Source organism: Loxodonta africana, chromosome 4 (genome assembly GCF_030014295.1).
Source record: "Loxodonta africana isolate mLoxAfr1 chromosome 4, mLoxAfr1.hap2, whole genome shotgun sequence".
Taxonomy (NCBI): Eukaryota; Metazoa; Chordata; class Mammalia; order Proboscidea; family Elephantidae; genus Loxodonta; species Loxodonta africana.
The window spans coordinates 38,246,291-38,265,226 of NC_087345.1; the positions used below are offsets into that span (position 1 = coordinate 38,246,291).

Below are 18,936 nucleotides of genomic sequence, written 5' to 3' on the forward strand. Positions count from 1 at the left end.
CACCTACCTCATAAGCAGGATTTTTTGAGAATTCAGAGAGAGATGTATGTACAAAGCCTAACAATGCATGGACAAGGGAGGTACCCTACACCCAGCTGGTTTTTTATTCTAATTGTCTGCATGGTAAACAGTCAAAATAATGTCACTAAATATCACTACGCCAGCTTCTCAACCCACAGTGGAACCTTACTGTTTAATGTCTCGAATTCTTTCCATTTCCAAAACACCAACTGCATTTTGCATTATGTTACTATACTCCACAAGTCAAATTCTCCTCTTCAGGAAAATCTGCATTTCTTAAGTATTTCCAACTTTTTATTTTCATGCTCTTACAAATACTAGCACTCCCTCCCCCATGCATTTTCCATGTCTCTCACCCCTACCATCAGCATTTCCCACATAGTTCACAAGGGATTTGTGTGGGAAGAGAGCCACCGGGTAGGATGGGGTAAAGGCTGTGGTTGTGTGTTTAAAGGCAGTGGTGACGTCTGGTTCAATTCTAATTTTTAATCGATGTTTTTTTGTTTGTATTGTTTTCCTTTAAAAGTTTGTGAACAACTGCGTACCTAAGGATTCCATACAGCAGTTAGTGTCAAAGAGGAACGTCCGTTACTTGCCAAGTAAGACTCCTGGGTGGTACAAAAGGTTTGAGCTCAGCTATTAACTGAAAGGTGGGTGGTTCAAGCCCACCCAGCAGCACCTTGGAAGAAAGGTTTTACGATCTGCTTCTGTAAAGATTGTTGTTGTTAGGTGCCATCAAGTTGGTTCCAACTCATAGTGATCCTAAGTACTACAGAACGAAACACTGTCCAGTCCTGCACGATCCTTACAATCGTTGCTACCCTTGAGCCCATTGTTGCAGCCGCTGTGTCAATCCATCTCCTTGAAGGTCTTCCTCTTTTCCGCTGACAACACGTCCAAAATATGTAAGACACAGTCTCGCCATCCTTGCTTCTAAGGAGCATTCTGGTTGTACTTCTTCTAACACAGATTTGTTCGTTCTTTTGGCAGTCCATGGTATATTCAATATTCTTCACCAACGCCACAATTCAAAGGCGTGAATTCTTCTTCGGTCTTCCTTACTCATTGTCCAGCTTTCACATGCATATGACGCAAATGAAAATACCATGGCTTGGGTCAGCACCTTAGTCTTCAAGGTGACATCTTTGCTTTTCAGCACTTTAAACAGGTCCTTTGCAGCAGATATGCCCAATGCAATGCATCTTTTGATTTCCTGACTGCTGCTTCCATGGCTGTTGATTGTGGATCCAAGTAAAATGAAATCCTTAACAACCTCGATCTTTTCTCCGTTTATCATGATGTTGTTTATTGGTCCAGTTGTAAGGATTTTTGTTTTCTTTATGTTGAGGGGTAATCCATACTGAAGGCTATGGTCTTTGATTTTAATCAGGAAGTGCTTCAAGTCCTCTTCACTTTCAGAAGGAAAGGCTGTGTCATCTGCATAACACAGGTTGTTAATGAGTCTTCCTCCAACTCTGATGCCCCATTCTTCTTCATATAGTCCAGCTTCTCAGATTATTTGCTCAGCATACAGATTGAGCAGGTATGGTGGAAGGATACAACCCTGATGCACACCTTTCCCGACTTTAAACCACTCAGTATCCCCTTGTTCTGTCCGAACAACTGCCTCTTGATCTATGTACAGGTTCCCCATGAGCACAATTAAGTGTTCTGGAACTCCTATTCTTCCCAATTTTATCCATAATTTGTTATGATCCACACAGCTGAATACCTTTGCATAGTCAATAAAACACAGGTAAACATCCTTCTGTAATTCTCTGCTTTCAGCCAGGATCCATCTGACATCAGCAATGATATCCCTGGTTCCATATCCTCTTCTGAATCCGGCCTAAATTTCTGGCAGTTCCCTGTTGATATACTGCTGCAGCCACTTTTCAATGATCTTCAGCAAAATTTTACTTGCATGTGATACTAATGGTATTGTTCAATAATTTCCGCATTCTGTTGGATCACCTTTCTTGGGAATAGGCATAAATATGGATCTCTTCCAGTCGGTTGGTCTGGTAGCTGTCTTCCAAATTTCTTGGCTTAGATGAGTGAGCACTTCCAGTGCTGCATCCGTTTACTGAACATCTCAATTGATATTCCATCAATTCCTGGAGACTTGTTTTTCGCCAATGCCTTCAGCGCAGCTTGGACTTCTTCTGTACCATCAGTTCCTGATCATATGCTACCTCTTGAAATGATTGAAGGTCTACTAATTCTTTTCGGTATAATGACTCTGTGTATTCCTTCCATCTTCTTTTGATGCTTCCTGTGTCGTTTAATATTTTACAGCAAAGAAAACCCCTATGAAGTTTTCTCAGGGTTGCCATGAGTTGGAATTGACTCAATAGCAATGAGTTGGTTTGTTTGTCTTTTTTGGTTCCTTACCAGATACACGTTACAGTCATCTGATCAAGATTCCTATGTGGCAAGTAAAAATGTACAAATCAATGCTATGTTAAAAAGAAGCAATATAGTAACAATTATACCCAATTTGCTTCATCGTGTGTTGGAAATAAAGATGATCTATACTGGTTATTCACACAACAGTATTTTCGAATAGCTTCCTGAAAGAGAAAGATAAACCAGCTGATTTTTTTTAAAGGCACAAAACACAAGGTCATTTTAAGTCATGGGAGCAGTTTGTTTGGGGGGGGCGGGTTTCATTTGTTTTTCATCCATTTAGCTCAGTTCTACAACCAATCCTATAGACAATTCAAAATTTATTTGCGAATAAGTCAAGCTTTTTATTTTAAAAGATTTAAAGCAAATTAAACAAAATGTGTTGCTATTAAAGTATATGAAAAATCAAACCATATAGAATATGACTATAATCATGTTTTTAAGAATAAACTTTATAAATGCCATCTTCAATCTAAAGATTATGCAATTATTTAGCTAATCTACATAATACTTTTTTACTTAAAATTACTCCTTTATTACAGATGAAACAAAATGAAGAAAATGATTTAAGAACTCCCAAGGAGTTAGAATCTGTTACTGCCACACCCAAATAAGACTACCTATGGCAGGCCCTGTACTTCTGGCTAACACGACTGCTGTTCCCTACCTTCTCCAATGCTGTCTCCACTGTAGGGGCTACAAGAGCACACATTCACTTCTGCAACCTTCCTTCCCACAACAAGTGGCCATGTGACACAATACTGACCAATGAGATGAAAGAAGTATGTTGGGGATTTCTGGGAAGACTATTGCTTTTCCTGATAAAAACGACAGATGGAGCAAAAGCTGCCCCTTCCCGTCTCTTCCACACTGAGAGATCCACTGTTAGTAGCTGCAGCCATCTTTCTACCTCAAAGGTAAGAAAAGCCAAGAGAATAGCAGAGGCACTGGCCCTGACATTACTGAGCCTTTGAACCAATGAACCAGTGCCAGAGCAGCTGACCTCCACACATCTTGTTATGTGATTAAAATAAATCTCTATTTATTTTGCCATTGTCAGGGGTTTTTTAATTTTGTTTTTTAACTTGTTGCCCAACACATTCCTAACCAATACACTATTCACCATATTCAGTACATTTAGAGACTCAAACATCTTTCTGCAACCAAGAAGCAAGGCTCCTCAATCAAAAAATATTCACACAAAAGTTCACAGGAAAAGGGCAGAGTAAACTTCTCCTGCCCACAGAATCAAGAGATTTCATATTTCTATAAAATCAGCATTCTGCTTGATTTCATCAAGTCAAAGAATCTCAGGTTGGAAAGGGCATTAATTCTAACCTCCTGAACTCTCCCTAAATAATCCCACAAAGCAGTTGTTTAGCCTCTGCTTGAGTTATTTTTAGAGACAAGGCATTCACTACCTCTAGAAGCAGGCTCTGCCATCTTTGGACAAGTATTTGAGAAAAGTCTTTCTTGTATTAACCTGACATCTATACCCATTTTTATCTTCCTTCTAAATTTCTGAAAAACATAGCACAGAGATACTCTATTATGAATAGGAGTCACCCAGATGGCTGAAAGCACCACTGATGCACCAATCCCTCACCCTCTCCTCCTGAGGCTCAGGTTCTCATGCAGCCACATTTGTGGTTTTAAATTTTCCCACGGCCTAGTGGCCACATTTTAAAAAGGAAAAAACAGGTGAAATCAATTTTAGTAATAGTCTTTATTTAATCCAATATATGAAGACTTATTATTTCAACAGATATTCAAGATAAATGATGAGATATTTTACATTCCTTTTTTGCCATGTCTTTGAAATCCAATGTGTATTTTATACTTCAGCACATATCAGTTCAGAGTAGCCACATCTTAACTGCTCAACAGCTACATGTGACTAGAGGCTGCTGTACTGGACGCCACATGACTAATGGAAGAACATAAACCATTTTGTGCAGCTAGACAATAGGCGGTATTTGGTTAACCAAGTAAATTGCCAAAGTATCATAGTGCCAAGTTTCTCAACCTAGAAAAAGCTTCTTTTAAGAAGGGGAGGGGCACAGAATCTCATGGATCCCTGAGAATATGTCTTTGAATGTTCAGGGGTCATTGCATCCCAACTGCGAAACTGTCTTCAAGAGTCATAGGCCTTTTTTTTTTTTTTTTAACTTACCCTCAAAAAGCACACCAAAAAAAGATTCTATTTCACATAGAATTTGAGGAGCTTTAAGATCCCAGTTTGAAAAACACCTCTGGAGCAGAAAAAGCACTGGTCTGGAGTCAAAACCCAGTTGCCTTTGAGTCGATTCTGACTCACAGCAACCCTACAGAACAGAGTAGAACTGCCCCATAGGGTTTCCAAGGAGTGGCTGGTGGATTCAAACTGCCGACATTTTGGTTAGCAGCCGAACACTTAACCACTGTGCCACCAGGTCTGGAGTCAGGAGTTCTTTATTCTCATCTCTGTTCTGCCACTAAAATCAGTGATGACCTGAGAAAAGTCAATTTATTTCTCCAAACTCTTTGCTTTATGGGCACCCACTTTCCAATTAATCAACATTGTTTTTGGCATTCACAAATCATCCTTTTAAGAATCCATTCTAGGACTCTGTCCACTAGTAGCATAAAGCTCCCAGTCTATAATTTTTGAATCTATATTCCTCACTCTTTTGAAAATCAGGATTGCATTTACTTGTCTTCATAATTCCAACATTTTTCTATTCTTCAAAATTCCACAGAAATTAACAATAAATTATCCCGAGGTTCCGTCAGTGTCCTGGAATAAATTCTGAACCAAACATCCTAAACGCATTCTGAGCAAATAAACAATCCTTTACAATCCATTCAACTATCTCAAGTTTTGATTCATGTTATTAATATTTTTTTCTAGCCTGTTCAGTATGAACATTCCTGCCTTTCAATTATTCATTTTACAAATGCTTTTTGTGTGCCAAAACAATGGGAATACAGATGAGGTGTAAATAAGACTGGCAAGGGTAGTCCCTGCTTGCAATGAGCTTACACTCTAGTAATATGAGATAGATAATAAACAAGCAAATAAATAAACAGGACAATTTCCAGTAGCAAAGAGTGATATAATAATATAGTTAGCACTTGACAGCCTATCATGTGCCAGATACTCTTCTAAGTTTAATCCTTATAACAGCCCTATGAAGTATGTACTGTTAATAACAGCTCCAATGTGGGGTAAAGAATTTAACTTGATCTAAAGAATTCGGTCTTTGTCCTTAGTTCTTGAGATATAACCCCTAAAACCTTGGAATTTCCCCAGTGATTGAAATGAGTCCTCTAGATCACACCTAAGGATTTATGCTAAGGAGGTACCTCTTGGGTAAGGGCTAGCCGGGCCAGAAAGATCTCCCCAACCTCAGGAGAGGAGGCTGAAAGTTGAGTTCAATCAATCATGCTTATATAATGAAGCTCCACTAAAGGCTCCAGATATGGAAGCTCCATGGGCTTCCAGGCTGGTGAAAAACATCAACACACATGGGAGGGTAGCACATCTTTTTTGGGGACATGGAAGCTCTGTATTGGGAATGCTCTCAGACCTCATCATATGTGCTTCTTCATCTGTATCCTTTTTGCTATAATCAAACTGCAGCCATAAGTATATCACTTTCCTGAATTCTTTGAGTCACTCTAGTGATTATCAAACCTGAAGGAGTTGTTAGAGCCAGTAACTGGGAACCCCAAGCTTATGAATGACATCATAAAGGTATAATGGGAAAATCTCAAATTTGTAGTCAGCAGATCAGAATTGAGGATATCTTGGGGACTACTTAGCTCGCAGCTGGCATCTGAAGTCTAGGGCCGATGTGGCAGCCTGGAAGACCGTGCCCTTTATCTTGTGAAATCTGACCTAGCTCCAGGGTCGTTAGGCTCAGAGGAAGAAGTGCTATATGGGCAGCTGGTGTTAGAACAGAAGTGGAACAGAGAGGAACAGAACTGATAACAAATTGATCTGTATTGATCAACGCATTTGGTGTCAGAAGTGGTATGTGATTTGAATTTTTCCCAGCACCCATGTTATACATGAGAAAACCAAGAAACAGAAAATTCAGTGCAAGGAAGAACATAACAGAAAATGTGAGAGTGTCTAGTGTACTTCTATCATCTAGGCGGTCAGGAAAGGCCTCTTTAAGGTCATCTGAGCTGAGGCCTAAATGAAGAGCCAGCTACACAGAGATATAGAGGCAGACTGTTCCAGAGAGAGGAAACAGCAAGTGCAAAGGCCCTAAGATGGATGAGCCTAGCAGGCTCCAGGGACAGAAAGAAATAAAACGTGGCTGAAGCATAAAGATGGAGGGGAGAAAAATAAGAGGTGAGGTGGGAGCAGGAGCCAGATTATGAGGAGTCTATATTTTACTACAAATGCAATGAAAACTCACTGGGGTATCTGAAGTTGGGAAATGACATGATCTGATTTACGTTTTAAAAACATCCCTCCTTTTTGGTATGTAGGAAACTAACTGTAGGAGGAAAATAAGAAACCAGTTAGGACAGTAAGGATGGAAGCCAAACAGCAGTTGAGTAGTTACAAGCTTCTCTCTGCCATCTGTTAACATTATAACACCAGCCCAGAGCAACAGGCTTGTTTCCTTTTGCTTCCTGCCATGTGTTCCCTTGCCCTGCAGATGGAGTAACCTGCTCTAGGTTACACCGAGAAGCAGAGAAGAGTCCAGGACCACCCTTCGGATCCCTTTGGCTTCTGATTCTAACTTCCACTCAATCCAGAAGAACATGTACAATAGAAATGACAAGTAGAAAACAAGGGCAACACAGTCGATAATCATCTTCAGCTGCTTCTCAATTAAGTCCAAAGTGTTCACAGCAGTTTTCTATATAAACAATTCACAACTCAAAATCAAATGGTACAAATAATACTCAAAGGCTTAGGACTTTACTAATAACGTCCTATTTCTCAGTGAAAAGATAATACTAGTAAATATTTAAGCATGCTAAGGTGGACTGTCTGCAAACATGGCCACCAACAGTTCTTTCCATCCCTGTATGTGCGTGTCACTTATGCCATTGAGAAGTGGAGTTTACTTCCACTCTTGTTAAATTTGGGCTGGCTCTGTGACTTGCTTTGGCCAAACGGAATGTCGTGGAGGTAATGCTGGGCTAGCTCCAGGTCTAGACCTTAAGAGAAATGTCAGCTTCCATGTTTAGATTCTTGGAATCTGGCCACTATAAGAAAGCTCATCTAGACACCGTAGGAAAAGAGGCCTTCTGCAGAAGTCAGGCATCCCAGCCTACAGCCCACACCAGACATGTGAGTGAGGCTTTCTTGAACTTCTCAGTCCCAGCCAAGCTCTCAGCTGACACCAGCCGATGGCACATGGAGCAGGAGAACCGCTAAGCTGAGACCAGGCAATCCCCAAAATTGTGAGAAATAAGAAACTGTTGTTGGTTAAAGCCACTAAGTTTTGGGGTGGTTTGCTAAGCAGCAAAGATAACTGAAATAAAAGTGTGTAAACTGTTAATTCTGCATGTCATTTGCAAATCACAAATGTCATCTAAGAAAGCTAAATAGAGCAAAATGACCAGAAAAACCTGCTAATAAAGATACGCTATTTTTTGGCATTGTTTGGTTTCCTTTGGAATTTAGCATTTCTGTTAGAAACTCAAGTACTCTAATTTCTCATATTCAATCCAATTTAACACACTTTATTAACCTTTCATATACTGTATGGGTGAATAAAAGATGAACCGGACCCAGCTCTGCCCTTTAAGAGTTTATAATCAAGTGAAAGAAATATACACACACAAATACTTCCAGTTGAGACAGAATGTGTTTATGTGATAATCGAATCTACGTTCATGTAGAGTTTCAATAGGTCAAGACAAAGAGCAGGATATTCAAGACGGGAGTATGAATAGGAGCAAAGTCAAAGAAGTTCTGACTCACAGGAACCCTATGTACAACAGAATGAAACACTGCCTGGTGGTACTACGCCATCCCCACAATCATTGTTATGTTTGAGTCCACTGTTGCAGTCACTATGTCAAGCCATCTCGTTGAGGGTCTTCCTTTTTTTCTCTGACCCTCTACATTACCAAGGATGATGTCATTCTCCAGGGACTGGTCCCTCCTGATAATATGCCCAGAGTACGTGAGATGAAGTATCATCATTCTTGCTTCTAAAGGGAACTGAACACCAAGTTCTCCAAAAACAGAACAGGCATAACCCAATTATTCTAGTCAGAATTATTCACTGTGCAAGCCCTATTACAGTGCTTTTCACGTGGGTGGTTTGAAGGATCCAAAGTTATAAAATTGTAAAATGAGGATCCCTGATGGCAGGGAGTTGAATCAGATGATCTATGCATATATCATGTACATTTTTGCTTCTCTTTCACTCTACTTTCAGACAGCCAGCAACATCATCTGTTCTCCGTATTGCTAAGTCCTACCCCTGTTTCAAGGTTCTACATTTACTCATTCATTCAACAAAACTTTTTCCTTACAGCCTTTCCCAGATTCCTCCCCAATGCCCACGGCCTCCACTGATCTCTTCTCCTCCTCACGCACACATCGCCTGTACTTTTATTTGCCACTCAGTCTATATCCCATGGATTGCTATTCATCTCTTGCATCAGTTCTATTTTTTCATATTCATCACCAATGCCTCCAGGACAAGAATTCTGTCATATTCTCCCGTGCATCCCCAGGCCCTGGCACCTAAGAGGTGAAAACAATGATGTAATCTCTTACAGTCCTTTCTAGCTGTAAAATCTATGATTACTTTGAACTCTTTTGGATAAACTAGTGTGTACAATGACTCAGAGGACTGTGATTTTCTAGATATTCTGAGATTCCAGTCATGCCACTTTTACGGTTTCCATCCATCAAATGACTGGGATAAATTGAATCAGACTTTTTGTTTAAATGAAGGACTGCACCACCTGGAATGGGGCCAAGAAAGCGTCCTAAAAGCAAAGGACATAACATTGTGAAAAGGGCAAAATGCTTTTAAGAGAAATTATCATCTTCCAACTTTGTAAGTATGTATTTGCCTGCAAATGAATTCATTAGCAATAACGAAATTATAACAAAGGGAACGAAAATGTCAACACTTACATCATTGAAGGATATATACGTAAATGTATTTCTCACAAAAGAACTCCAGACTTTAATTAGAGAAGATTTATTAACCTTTGATAAGAATATTTAAGGAAAGACTAACCATTTCCTTAACACAGAAACCCTTCCTTTAGCTGCAGTAAATTAACTCAGAATAGCCCACGTCTAAAAACATATGTATTCATGCATCACATTTCTGAACTGCTTGAAAGGCTCAAGGAGCTGGTACTGCCATCAAAAGCAAATACAGAAAGGGAAAAATCACATCGATTAATAGTAGGGTCACACAGTCAATTGATGTAACTGCTGTCAGTAAGTTGCACACTGGTAAGAAGTTGAAATGGCAAAATCTGTGTGATATATTTATACAAAAAAAGAGTAGCTGCTGAGGTTGCTATGTACAACCAAACACCTTATGGGATTTGGCTTCTTGGTTTGGAGGTTTTAGGGTCATGGTTTCACAGAATACCCCAGTCAATTGGCCTAATGACACGTTTAGTACTTCTAAAGAATGTTTGCTTTGAGCATTGTGCACTTTCAAGAACTATCCATATGGGATCAAATTGACAAGAGCAACTTGAAAGATTAGATAGGAAACTTAGGGGGTAGTGAGTTTATATTAAAGGTGGAGGAACATTTTGGAGCAGGAGAGTGAGAATGGCTGCACAACTTGAAGAACGTAATCACTGTCAATGAAGTGTACATGTAGACACTGTTAATATTCTGCTGTATATACTCCTAACAACAAAAAATGAAATAAATTATTTTTTTCAAAAAGCAAATATAGTTACATTTTGGTTATGCAACACTGGTAATCAATAACATGAAAGCTAGTTAAACAGGAATTTAAGAAATGAAGCAGAGGACATAAACAGTGTTCTTTTTGTTTAAGTGAGAACATTAGTAGCTCCATCTCTTCCAGCTCTGGAAGCCATTAATGAGATGTTAAATTCAAAAAAAAAAAAAAAACAGGAATGTGTTCAGGAAAATAATGAAAGCAAGGCTGGCTAAATGTCAAACTACATGGTATTAAGTTTCTTGCTTCTCTCTGACCAAGAAAGTCCGACCCTACTAAATGGTCCTCTCTAATGCAAAGCACATCTGATGGGGGAAATGAACATACTTTAAATTTACCTCTTCAAATCATTAGGGCAGTCTAACATGTTCAGGCAGGCAGAAGCCTATCCACCAGAGCATGGATGACTTACTTTTCTCGTCTAAAATGGTTATACTTCAGAAAAAGGCCTTTTATTAATACATGGTTACAAAAAAGGGAACATGTAGTATATAGGAATTTAATTGTTATATTCTCCTCAGAGTATCAAATATGGAAACAATTTAAGAATTCTAAGCATCAAGGTATTTTATTTAATAAAATAAGTTTTCGCAATTTCAAGAAGCTTTGTGATTATCTGGCCAATTCATGTATCTGCTTAACAAATAATTACTGGCCTCAACATAAAGAAAACAAAAATCCTCACAACTGGACCAATAAGCAACACCACGACAATGGGGAAAAGACTGAAGTCGTCAAGGATTTCATTTTACTTGGATCCACAATCAACACTCATAGAAGCAGCAGTCAAGAAATCAAAAGGCACATTGCTTTGGGTAAGTCTGCTGCAAAAGACCTCTTTAAAGTGCTGAAAAGCAAAGATGTCACCTTGAAGACTGAGGTGCACCTGACCCAAGCCACGGTGTTTTCGATCACCTCCTATGCCTGTGAAAGCTGGATGATGGATAAAGAATTGTGGAGCTAGAGAAGAATATTGAATATACCAGGAATTGCCAAAAGAACGAATAAATCTGTCTTGGAAGAAGTACAACCAGAATGCTCCTTAGAAGCAAAGATGGCAACACTACGTCTCATATACTCTGGACATGTTATCAGGAGGGATCAGTTCCTGGAGAAGAACATCATGCTTGGTAAAGTAGAGGGTCAGTGAAGAAGAGGAAGACCCTCAACTAGATGGACTGACACAGTCGCTACAACAATGGGCTTAAGCATAACAACTATCATGGACTGAATTGTGTCCCCCCAAAAATGTGCATATCAACCTAATTAGGCCATGATTCCCAGTATTGTGTGGTTGTCCTCCATTTTGTGATTGTAGTTTTATGTTAAGAGGATTAGGGTGGATTATAACATCACCCTTACCCAGGTCACATCCCTGATCCATCCAATGTAAAGGGAGTTTCCCTGGGATGTGGCCTGCATCACCTTTTATCTCTCAAGAGATAAAAATGAAAGGGAAGCAGCAGAGAGTTGGGGACCTCATACCACCAAGAAAGCAGCACCAGGAGCAGAGCACGTCCTTTGGACATGGGGTCCCTGTGCCTGGGAAGCTCCTTGACCAGGGGAAGACTGAGGACAAGGGCCTTCCTCCAGAGCCGATGGAGAGAGAAAGCCTTCCCCTGGAGCCAACACCCTGAATTTGGACTTGTAACCAACTAGACTGTGAGAAAATAATTTCTCTTTCTTAAAGCCATCCACTTGTGGTATTTCTGTTATGGCACCATTAGATGACTAAGACAACAATTGTGAGAACGGCGCAGGACCGGGCAGTGTTTCATTCCATAGTACGTAGGGTCACTATGAGTCAGAACCAACTTGGCAGCACCTAACAATAGGGCATGCACTGTCCTAGGCTCTAGGGTGTAAAAGGAGGCCCTACTTCTCATGGAGCTTACAGTCTAAGGAAGAGTAACTCACTGGTCAAGTAACAAACTAGTCCAGTGAAGTACAGAGGATAATTTCAGATTGTGTTAAATGCTACGAAAAAAATAAGACAAGATATGATAGAAAGTGACTTGAGGGAGGGGAAGAGCAGGGAGACCTTGGCTAATTTGGACTGATAGGTAGGCCTCACTGAAGAGACCTGGCACCTAAACTACCAGAATGAGCTAACTGTTAGGGCAAAGCTAGGAGTGGATCATACCAAACAGAAAAACAGTAGGACAAAGGCCACATGGTAGGAATTAACTTGGCTGACTGGAGATACAAAAGGATACTTGTGTGGCTGGAGCACGGTGAGAAGAAGGTAGACGTAACTGGGGAAATAGCAGTAGTTCTCAGATCACAGAGGGTCTCCTGGGCTCTAGTGAAGAATTCCAACTTTATTCTCAATGCAATGGGATGCCATCGGAGGAGGACTTTAAGCAAAGGAGTAACATAATATGATTTGTATTTTCAAAAGATGATTCTTACTGCTATGTGGAAAACGGAATTATACGAAAGAATGCGTGGAGGCTATAACAGTAATCCAGGCAAGGAATGCAGACAAGTAGACATTATTTGAGGGACATTTTAGAAGATGTGCTAATGGAATAGAGATGGGGGGCAGGAAGAGGAGAAAGCTAGGGCAGCAAAGGAAGGAATCAAGGACGATTCGCACATTTTTGACTGGAACAATTGATTAAATGGTGTGCTATTTTGAAATATACTGCACATGGGGAGATTTAAGGAAGGGAAAAGGAAATCAAGGATTTCTGTTGGTTCAGTTTCCTAATTTCCGAGATGAGGACACAATACACCAAGCATGTAAATGAAAAGCAAAGAAGCATAACTAGCTAGTCGGAGTACCTAGATTAGAGCCTGGCCTTCTACTTCTTAATCCAGAAATCTTTTAATTAAAAATATTAAACTGAAGTTTCCAAATTAAAGAAGTTCCACTTTTGCTATTACCAATTATTCATTGGTAATAAGGCTCAAAATAATTTTAAGATAAATATGCATTAAAAATCAAAAGCAAGTACAAATCTACACGTGATGAAAGTCACACACACACACAAAGAATACATGTAAAAACTGTCCCAGTAAGATCTGTACTTGACTTAAAGGTATTGCACTAATGTCAATTTTCTCGTTTTGACAATGTACCGTGATTATGTAACAGATTATCATTGGGGGAAGCTGGGCACAGGGTTCCTGGGAACTCTTTGTATTATTTTTGCAATGTCTTGTTTGACTTAAATTATTTCAAAATAAAAATTAAAACAATTAAAAAAAAAAAAAAAACCTACTTGCCCAAAGACACAGTACACAGAACCCATGGGGGACAGAGACAGAATTTGAGCTCAAACCAACTATCTAGTTCTTTTGCCTATACCACTATTTTTTTTATAATCTATCTTTGTTGTTGTTGTTGAGAATATACAGAGCAGAGCGCACACCAATTCAATAACTTCTACGTGTACAATTCAGTGGCCTTGATTACATTCTTCAGGTTATGCAACCATTCTCACCCTCCTTTTCCAAATTGTTCCTCCCCTATTAAAATAAACCCACTGCCCCCTAAATTTCCTGTCTAATCTTTCAAGTTGCTATTATCAATTTGATCCCATATAGATAAATCTTAAAAAAGCAAAATGCTCAAGGCAGGCATTCATTACTAATTAAGCTAAGCTATTGTTTGGTTTTAAGAAGACTTCAGGGGATATTGACTATGTCACAATTTTGATCTAAACGTTCTTTAAATTATAAGAGCCTTTTAAAATAAAATTAAAAAAAAAAAACTTAATCAGCACTTGTTCCCTTTAGTGACTAAAGAGAAACTGCCTTTGTGTCCCTCCGGAAGGTAGTTAGAACCTTTGGCTGGATCTGCTTCTCCCTAACTCAAGAATACAGTCAGAATGCAGGTGGAGGTTGGGGATCTGGGAGCCAAAATCTACATTTGGCTGGCTCTCCGTCTATATTAGGTGTAAACTGCTGTTCTAAAGCAATTAAAATGTCTGTGCTTTCATCTGCCAAGTGGATAAAACAAAGTAACTTAAAGGAGTTAAGCCATTTGTGGAATGAATCAGAATGTGGCTTCAATGGCCCAGAATGAGAAGGAAAAAAGTGGCCTGGGGTGGGATTTTATCCCATTAATCCAAGGCCACTGCTCTCATTGGCCTGCAAAGGACTGCCACTAATGCTAAAAGGCAGGGGCTGCATCCCCATTACAGGACCACCAGGCACCCTTAAGGTGCACTTGCCCGAGACGAGTTGGTTTCTTTATAGGGTGGAGAAGAGTGGAAGGAATAGAGGTTTAGACTGAGGGTAACAGGACAGTGTGAACAATGTGCTAAGAAGCCTGGGGCCAAGAAGACCCAGAAAAGGAGTCAAAGAACAGGCTGTACCTTTTCCCTCTCATAAGGGAAACTGCAGTTGAGTATTATGTAACTCAGAGCCTCATTCGGAGATTACCGGGGATATGGGATTCTCAGTACCTCTCAAAGCTTATCACTATCAGGTTTAGCAGCAGTACCAATGTGACACCAACTTAGTTGAGGTAAGAAGCTGTGTAACAGTCTCTAGGTCAACTAAGATCTGGAGAAATCTGGTGGATCTGTGGCAGTTAATGAAGTCAACACCTTGGAAGATGGGAGCTGGAGTGATATTTTCTCTCTTCCTAAACCAATTCCCTTATATTCAAGGCTCTCCTCCCTGCCCCTATCAAGCCCAAATCCAACGTTTAGACATCAAGATCATCCATCAACTCATCCCCTCTCTCACCTATCCCTCTCTTATTTTTAAACCCACCAGTTCTTCATTTGAGCCAAACAATCTATTTGCTGTCTTTCCCTTCACACAACCCACCCATTCAAAATCATTTCCTAAGAACTATGTAAAAGGCTCTGTAATAGCTGCTGCAGATGTGAACAAGTCATGGTCCTTTATTGAAGCAAAGGCGTTTGCAACCCAAGTGGGGTGGTTAGTGAAGAGTCAGGTTTTTCAGAGGTAGACCACCAGGCCTTTCTTCCAAGACTCCTTTAGATGGACTCAAACCTCCAAACTTTTGGCTAGCAGCCAGGTGTGCTAACAGACATTAGCACATAGTCATATAGTCATATCAGGAGAAGAATCTTTTCTCCTTCGAAGACAGGCCCAGAGCTAGCTATTTTACACCTTTCCCAAGAACAGGGAATGCTGCACTTGCTAATTGGTCTGTAATCCCAGGAAGCTGAAATCTTCAAAGAGGTGAAAAATTGTGGTCTCTTGGGGGCTCTGTTCTTCCCAGAAACCAAAGAACTCAAGCTTGATCGAACACCTGCTACTGTGGAGGGTGGCATGGCCAATCTCCTTAGTGCCTCTTCTATCTTCCTCTATCTGAGTCTCCCTTTCACTCTGATGGCACTGCTTCCACAAGGGAAAAGATGGCTAGATCACCAGCAGCCATTTGGGGTCATGAGGGGATCTTGAGAATGAAAGTCATGTGCTAAGAATGGTGTACTAGGTTGAACAGTGTTCCCAAAGATTCATGTCCATCTGGAACCTGTGAATATGACCTTAATTGGAAATAAGTCTTCACAGATGTAATCAAGTTAAGATTAAGTCATACTGGTTAAAGGTGGACCCTAATTCAACTTATCAAAAAAAAAAAATACTTATAAGAAGGGGTAAATTTGGACACTGACACACAAGGGAGAAAGCCGTGTGAAGATGGACGCAGAGACTGGAGTGATGTATCTACAAACCATGGGACACAAAGGATTGTGGGCAACCAACAAAAGCTAGGAGAAAAGCACAGAAAAGATTCTCCCTCAGAGCCTACACAAAGGAACCAATCCTGCCAGCACCTTAATTTTGGACCTCTAGTCTCCAGAGCTGTGAGGAATAAATTTCTATTGTTTTAAGCCATCCAGTTTGTGCTAATTTGTTACAACAGCCCTAGGAAACTAAGCAAAACATAAAGACAGAAGGAGCCTTGGCGTCTGGTAACTGTGCAGCAGTCATACCAGTCCTGGACTCTGAGGACTACCTACAGACTTTATAATTAAGAGAGAAGGAAGAAGAGAAGGTGGAGGAGGAGGAGGAGAAATATCTTCTCTCTTCTTCAAACCACTGTTATTTGGGTTTTCTATTAAAGGCAGCCAAACCTAATTCCTAATTGGAATAGGCTGAGGCCATATTATAGGTCTTGAATGAATAAGAAAATGCTTTAAATAAATTAGTATTACAAAATTAGTAGACAATGAGGATACTTTGAATATTTTTATTAAAAGAAATCAATGAATGTATATTATTTGAGTGATTACCATGTTTCCAATGACGTCACAAGGGAGTGCGAGGGGTGCAGACCACACTGGGTGACACTGTCAGAGGGGTGACACCAAAATGGCTGTCTTTAAAGTTTCTGTGCAGTGTTTCAGCAGAAATTTTAATTTTTTATAAAAACATCCCTGTAGTTAAAACAACAAAAACTTTTTTTGTAAGTCCAGCTAACATGTAGCAATGTACCTACAAGGCTAAAACTCTATGCTAATTTACTTTTTGAACCTTCTAACGGACTTATTACCCAATTACAGTGATGCTCCGAATCCTGTGTTTTCGTCTGCACACACTACAAGCACGTGCTGTTGTTTTTATTGCGGCTGGTGTTTTTATAATCACTGATTTTGTCAAATTTTCTGGTGCTCTAGCTACAATATTGTGGTAATTAATATTTGTGAACCTAAATCAATTACTTTTTTGAGAATCAAGTAGTAATTAAAGAAAAAGGAGGAAAATAAAAATAAGCTTCCGCTTAGTTACTAGTAACGTAACTAATAATGTAATTCGATGCAGATTTTACAAAACAATTGTTAGTATTCATATAATCTAAGAAATATTACATTTAAGCACTTTACAACTATATCACATATTCCGTGATTAAAACTGGTAATAAACTTACATGTATAACAATTACTGATTACGTAACTCTATGAGAACTAAATAGAGAAATGACAGTTTAAAACATGAAGTAAGGGAAATGAAATACTATGTTTCTTGATACACGTTTAGAAATACAACTTAAATCTTAAATTCATTTTTTTTAATTTTAGTTTTTTAAATTTTCTTTAAAAACATCACTGTCTTGCAAATATATATCTGATTTTAATGAAATTTTCGTGGTTTAGGCTTGAACTATGGTTTAAAAAACAGTGACACATTAAAATTTACATTTGATAGAACATATCTAATAGATTCACATTTTACATTTTCTTATTTTTTTTCCAAATATTGCTAATTTATCTTTTTTCTATTATTTGTGCAGGGATAGTCTATCACGCCATATGGAATGCATAAATTAAAAGAGGCCAAGCAATGCCAGCAAAGGAAAGCAAAAGAGGCAAGAATTAAGTCACTCAAAACCCTTGCTGCATCCATGCTTCAGTCTGTCAAGGGACAAGATGAGAGCCAGGGTTCATGAAAAGACACCAACTGATAAAGCTGACTCTTCTGATGCTAGCATGCACTCTGCAGAAGAGCAAACAGTGGACATGGCACAATTTGAAGCAGAAGAGAGTATGGAAAGTGACTCTAGCCATGATACTGTCAATGAGACGGGTAACACCGTTAAGGAGAAAGATTTGCAAATTTTCTGCCATGTTTCTTTCTGGGAAATACCAGTTCCAGATCATTTTCGGGTTGAAATCATCAAAAGGGGAAGTACTTCTTTCCAGAACAAAGATGGGCCTTTCAGTGTTGTGGCCAGGCAAGATGCAAAAGCAAAGGGAGGTTTACACCAGTTTTCAAAACAGTGGTTTTATGAGCTGATGCCAAAAAGTGAGAAAATTCTGTGGTCGTGGATGGTTTACTTACTTGTCAGCGAGAATTTATCCCGTTTTTGCTGCTGACTGTTTGCTGTCAGTGCTATAGATATAACATCCAAATTTGTGGCTGGGTTTCAGAAGTGGTAGAAACTAAGCCCGAGAATACACAACCATGAGACATCTGTAGAGCACCTACGTTGCCTGAACAGTGGAAAACACTGACAGTAGGACTGAGGCTGCACAAAACAAACCACTGATACCAAAACTATCACTTTGATGGAAATAGAGAAGAAAAAGTACAGGGACATCTTGCACAGATTACTTGAGATCACGTTGTTTCTTGGCAAGCAGAATCTGGCATTCTGTGGCCACTAGGAAGATAAATCTTCACTGGATAAAAGGAACTTTCTTGAGATCACTGAGATACTTTCAAAATATGATCCAGGGCTGAGAGGGCACCTAATGAAATTAAAGCCGAGCACATGTAAACTTAAAGTTTCAAACTCTTATCTTGCACCAAAAACTCAGAATGAGTTCCTGAGTGCTCTGGCAAGTCATGTGAAGGAGAAGCTTGTCATGGACATAAAGTCTGTGAAGTATTCTGGGATCGTGTTCAACAGCACACCTAACACATCTCATACTGACCAGATGTCCACAAGTGATCAGATATGTAGAAATCAACAACAGAAAAGTTGAGGTGAAAGAAGTCTTCCCAGGATTTTTCCCTTTAAGGGGGAAAAAAGTCACTGACCACAGTTCTGACAGTCTTAAAAAACTGGAAAGTGATGGACTGGACATAATGATGTGCCGCGCTCAAGGTTATGATAATGCTGCCACTATGGCTGGAATCCATGGAGGTGGACAAGCCATTCCTGAGGGAG

At 39.6% G+C, this 18,936-nt stretch overlaps 1 protein-coding gene across 14 annotated transcripts in view; it reads right to left on the bottom strand.

Moving 5' to 3' along the window:
- Nucleotides 1-18,936, bottom strand: part of CRADD (CASP2 and RIPK1 domain containing adaptor with death domain) — a 310,952-nt gene that overhangs the window by 265,546 nt on the left and 26,470 nt on the right. Inside the window, exon 3 of one of the 14 annotated variants that reach the window (XM_023559688.2) lies at nt 14,233-18,927. The exons of the other annotated variants lie outside the window; for them this stretch is intronic. Coding sequence (XP_023415456.1) covers nt 18,875-18,927 — 53 coding nt within the window. The 3' untranslated portion in view covers nt 14,233-18,874. Of the gene's footprint in view, nt 1-14,232; nt 18,928-18,936 lie in introns of those variants that run through there. 14 annotated transcript variants of the gene reach the window in all.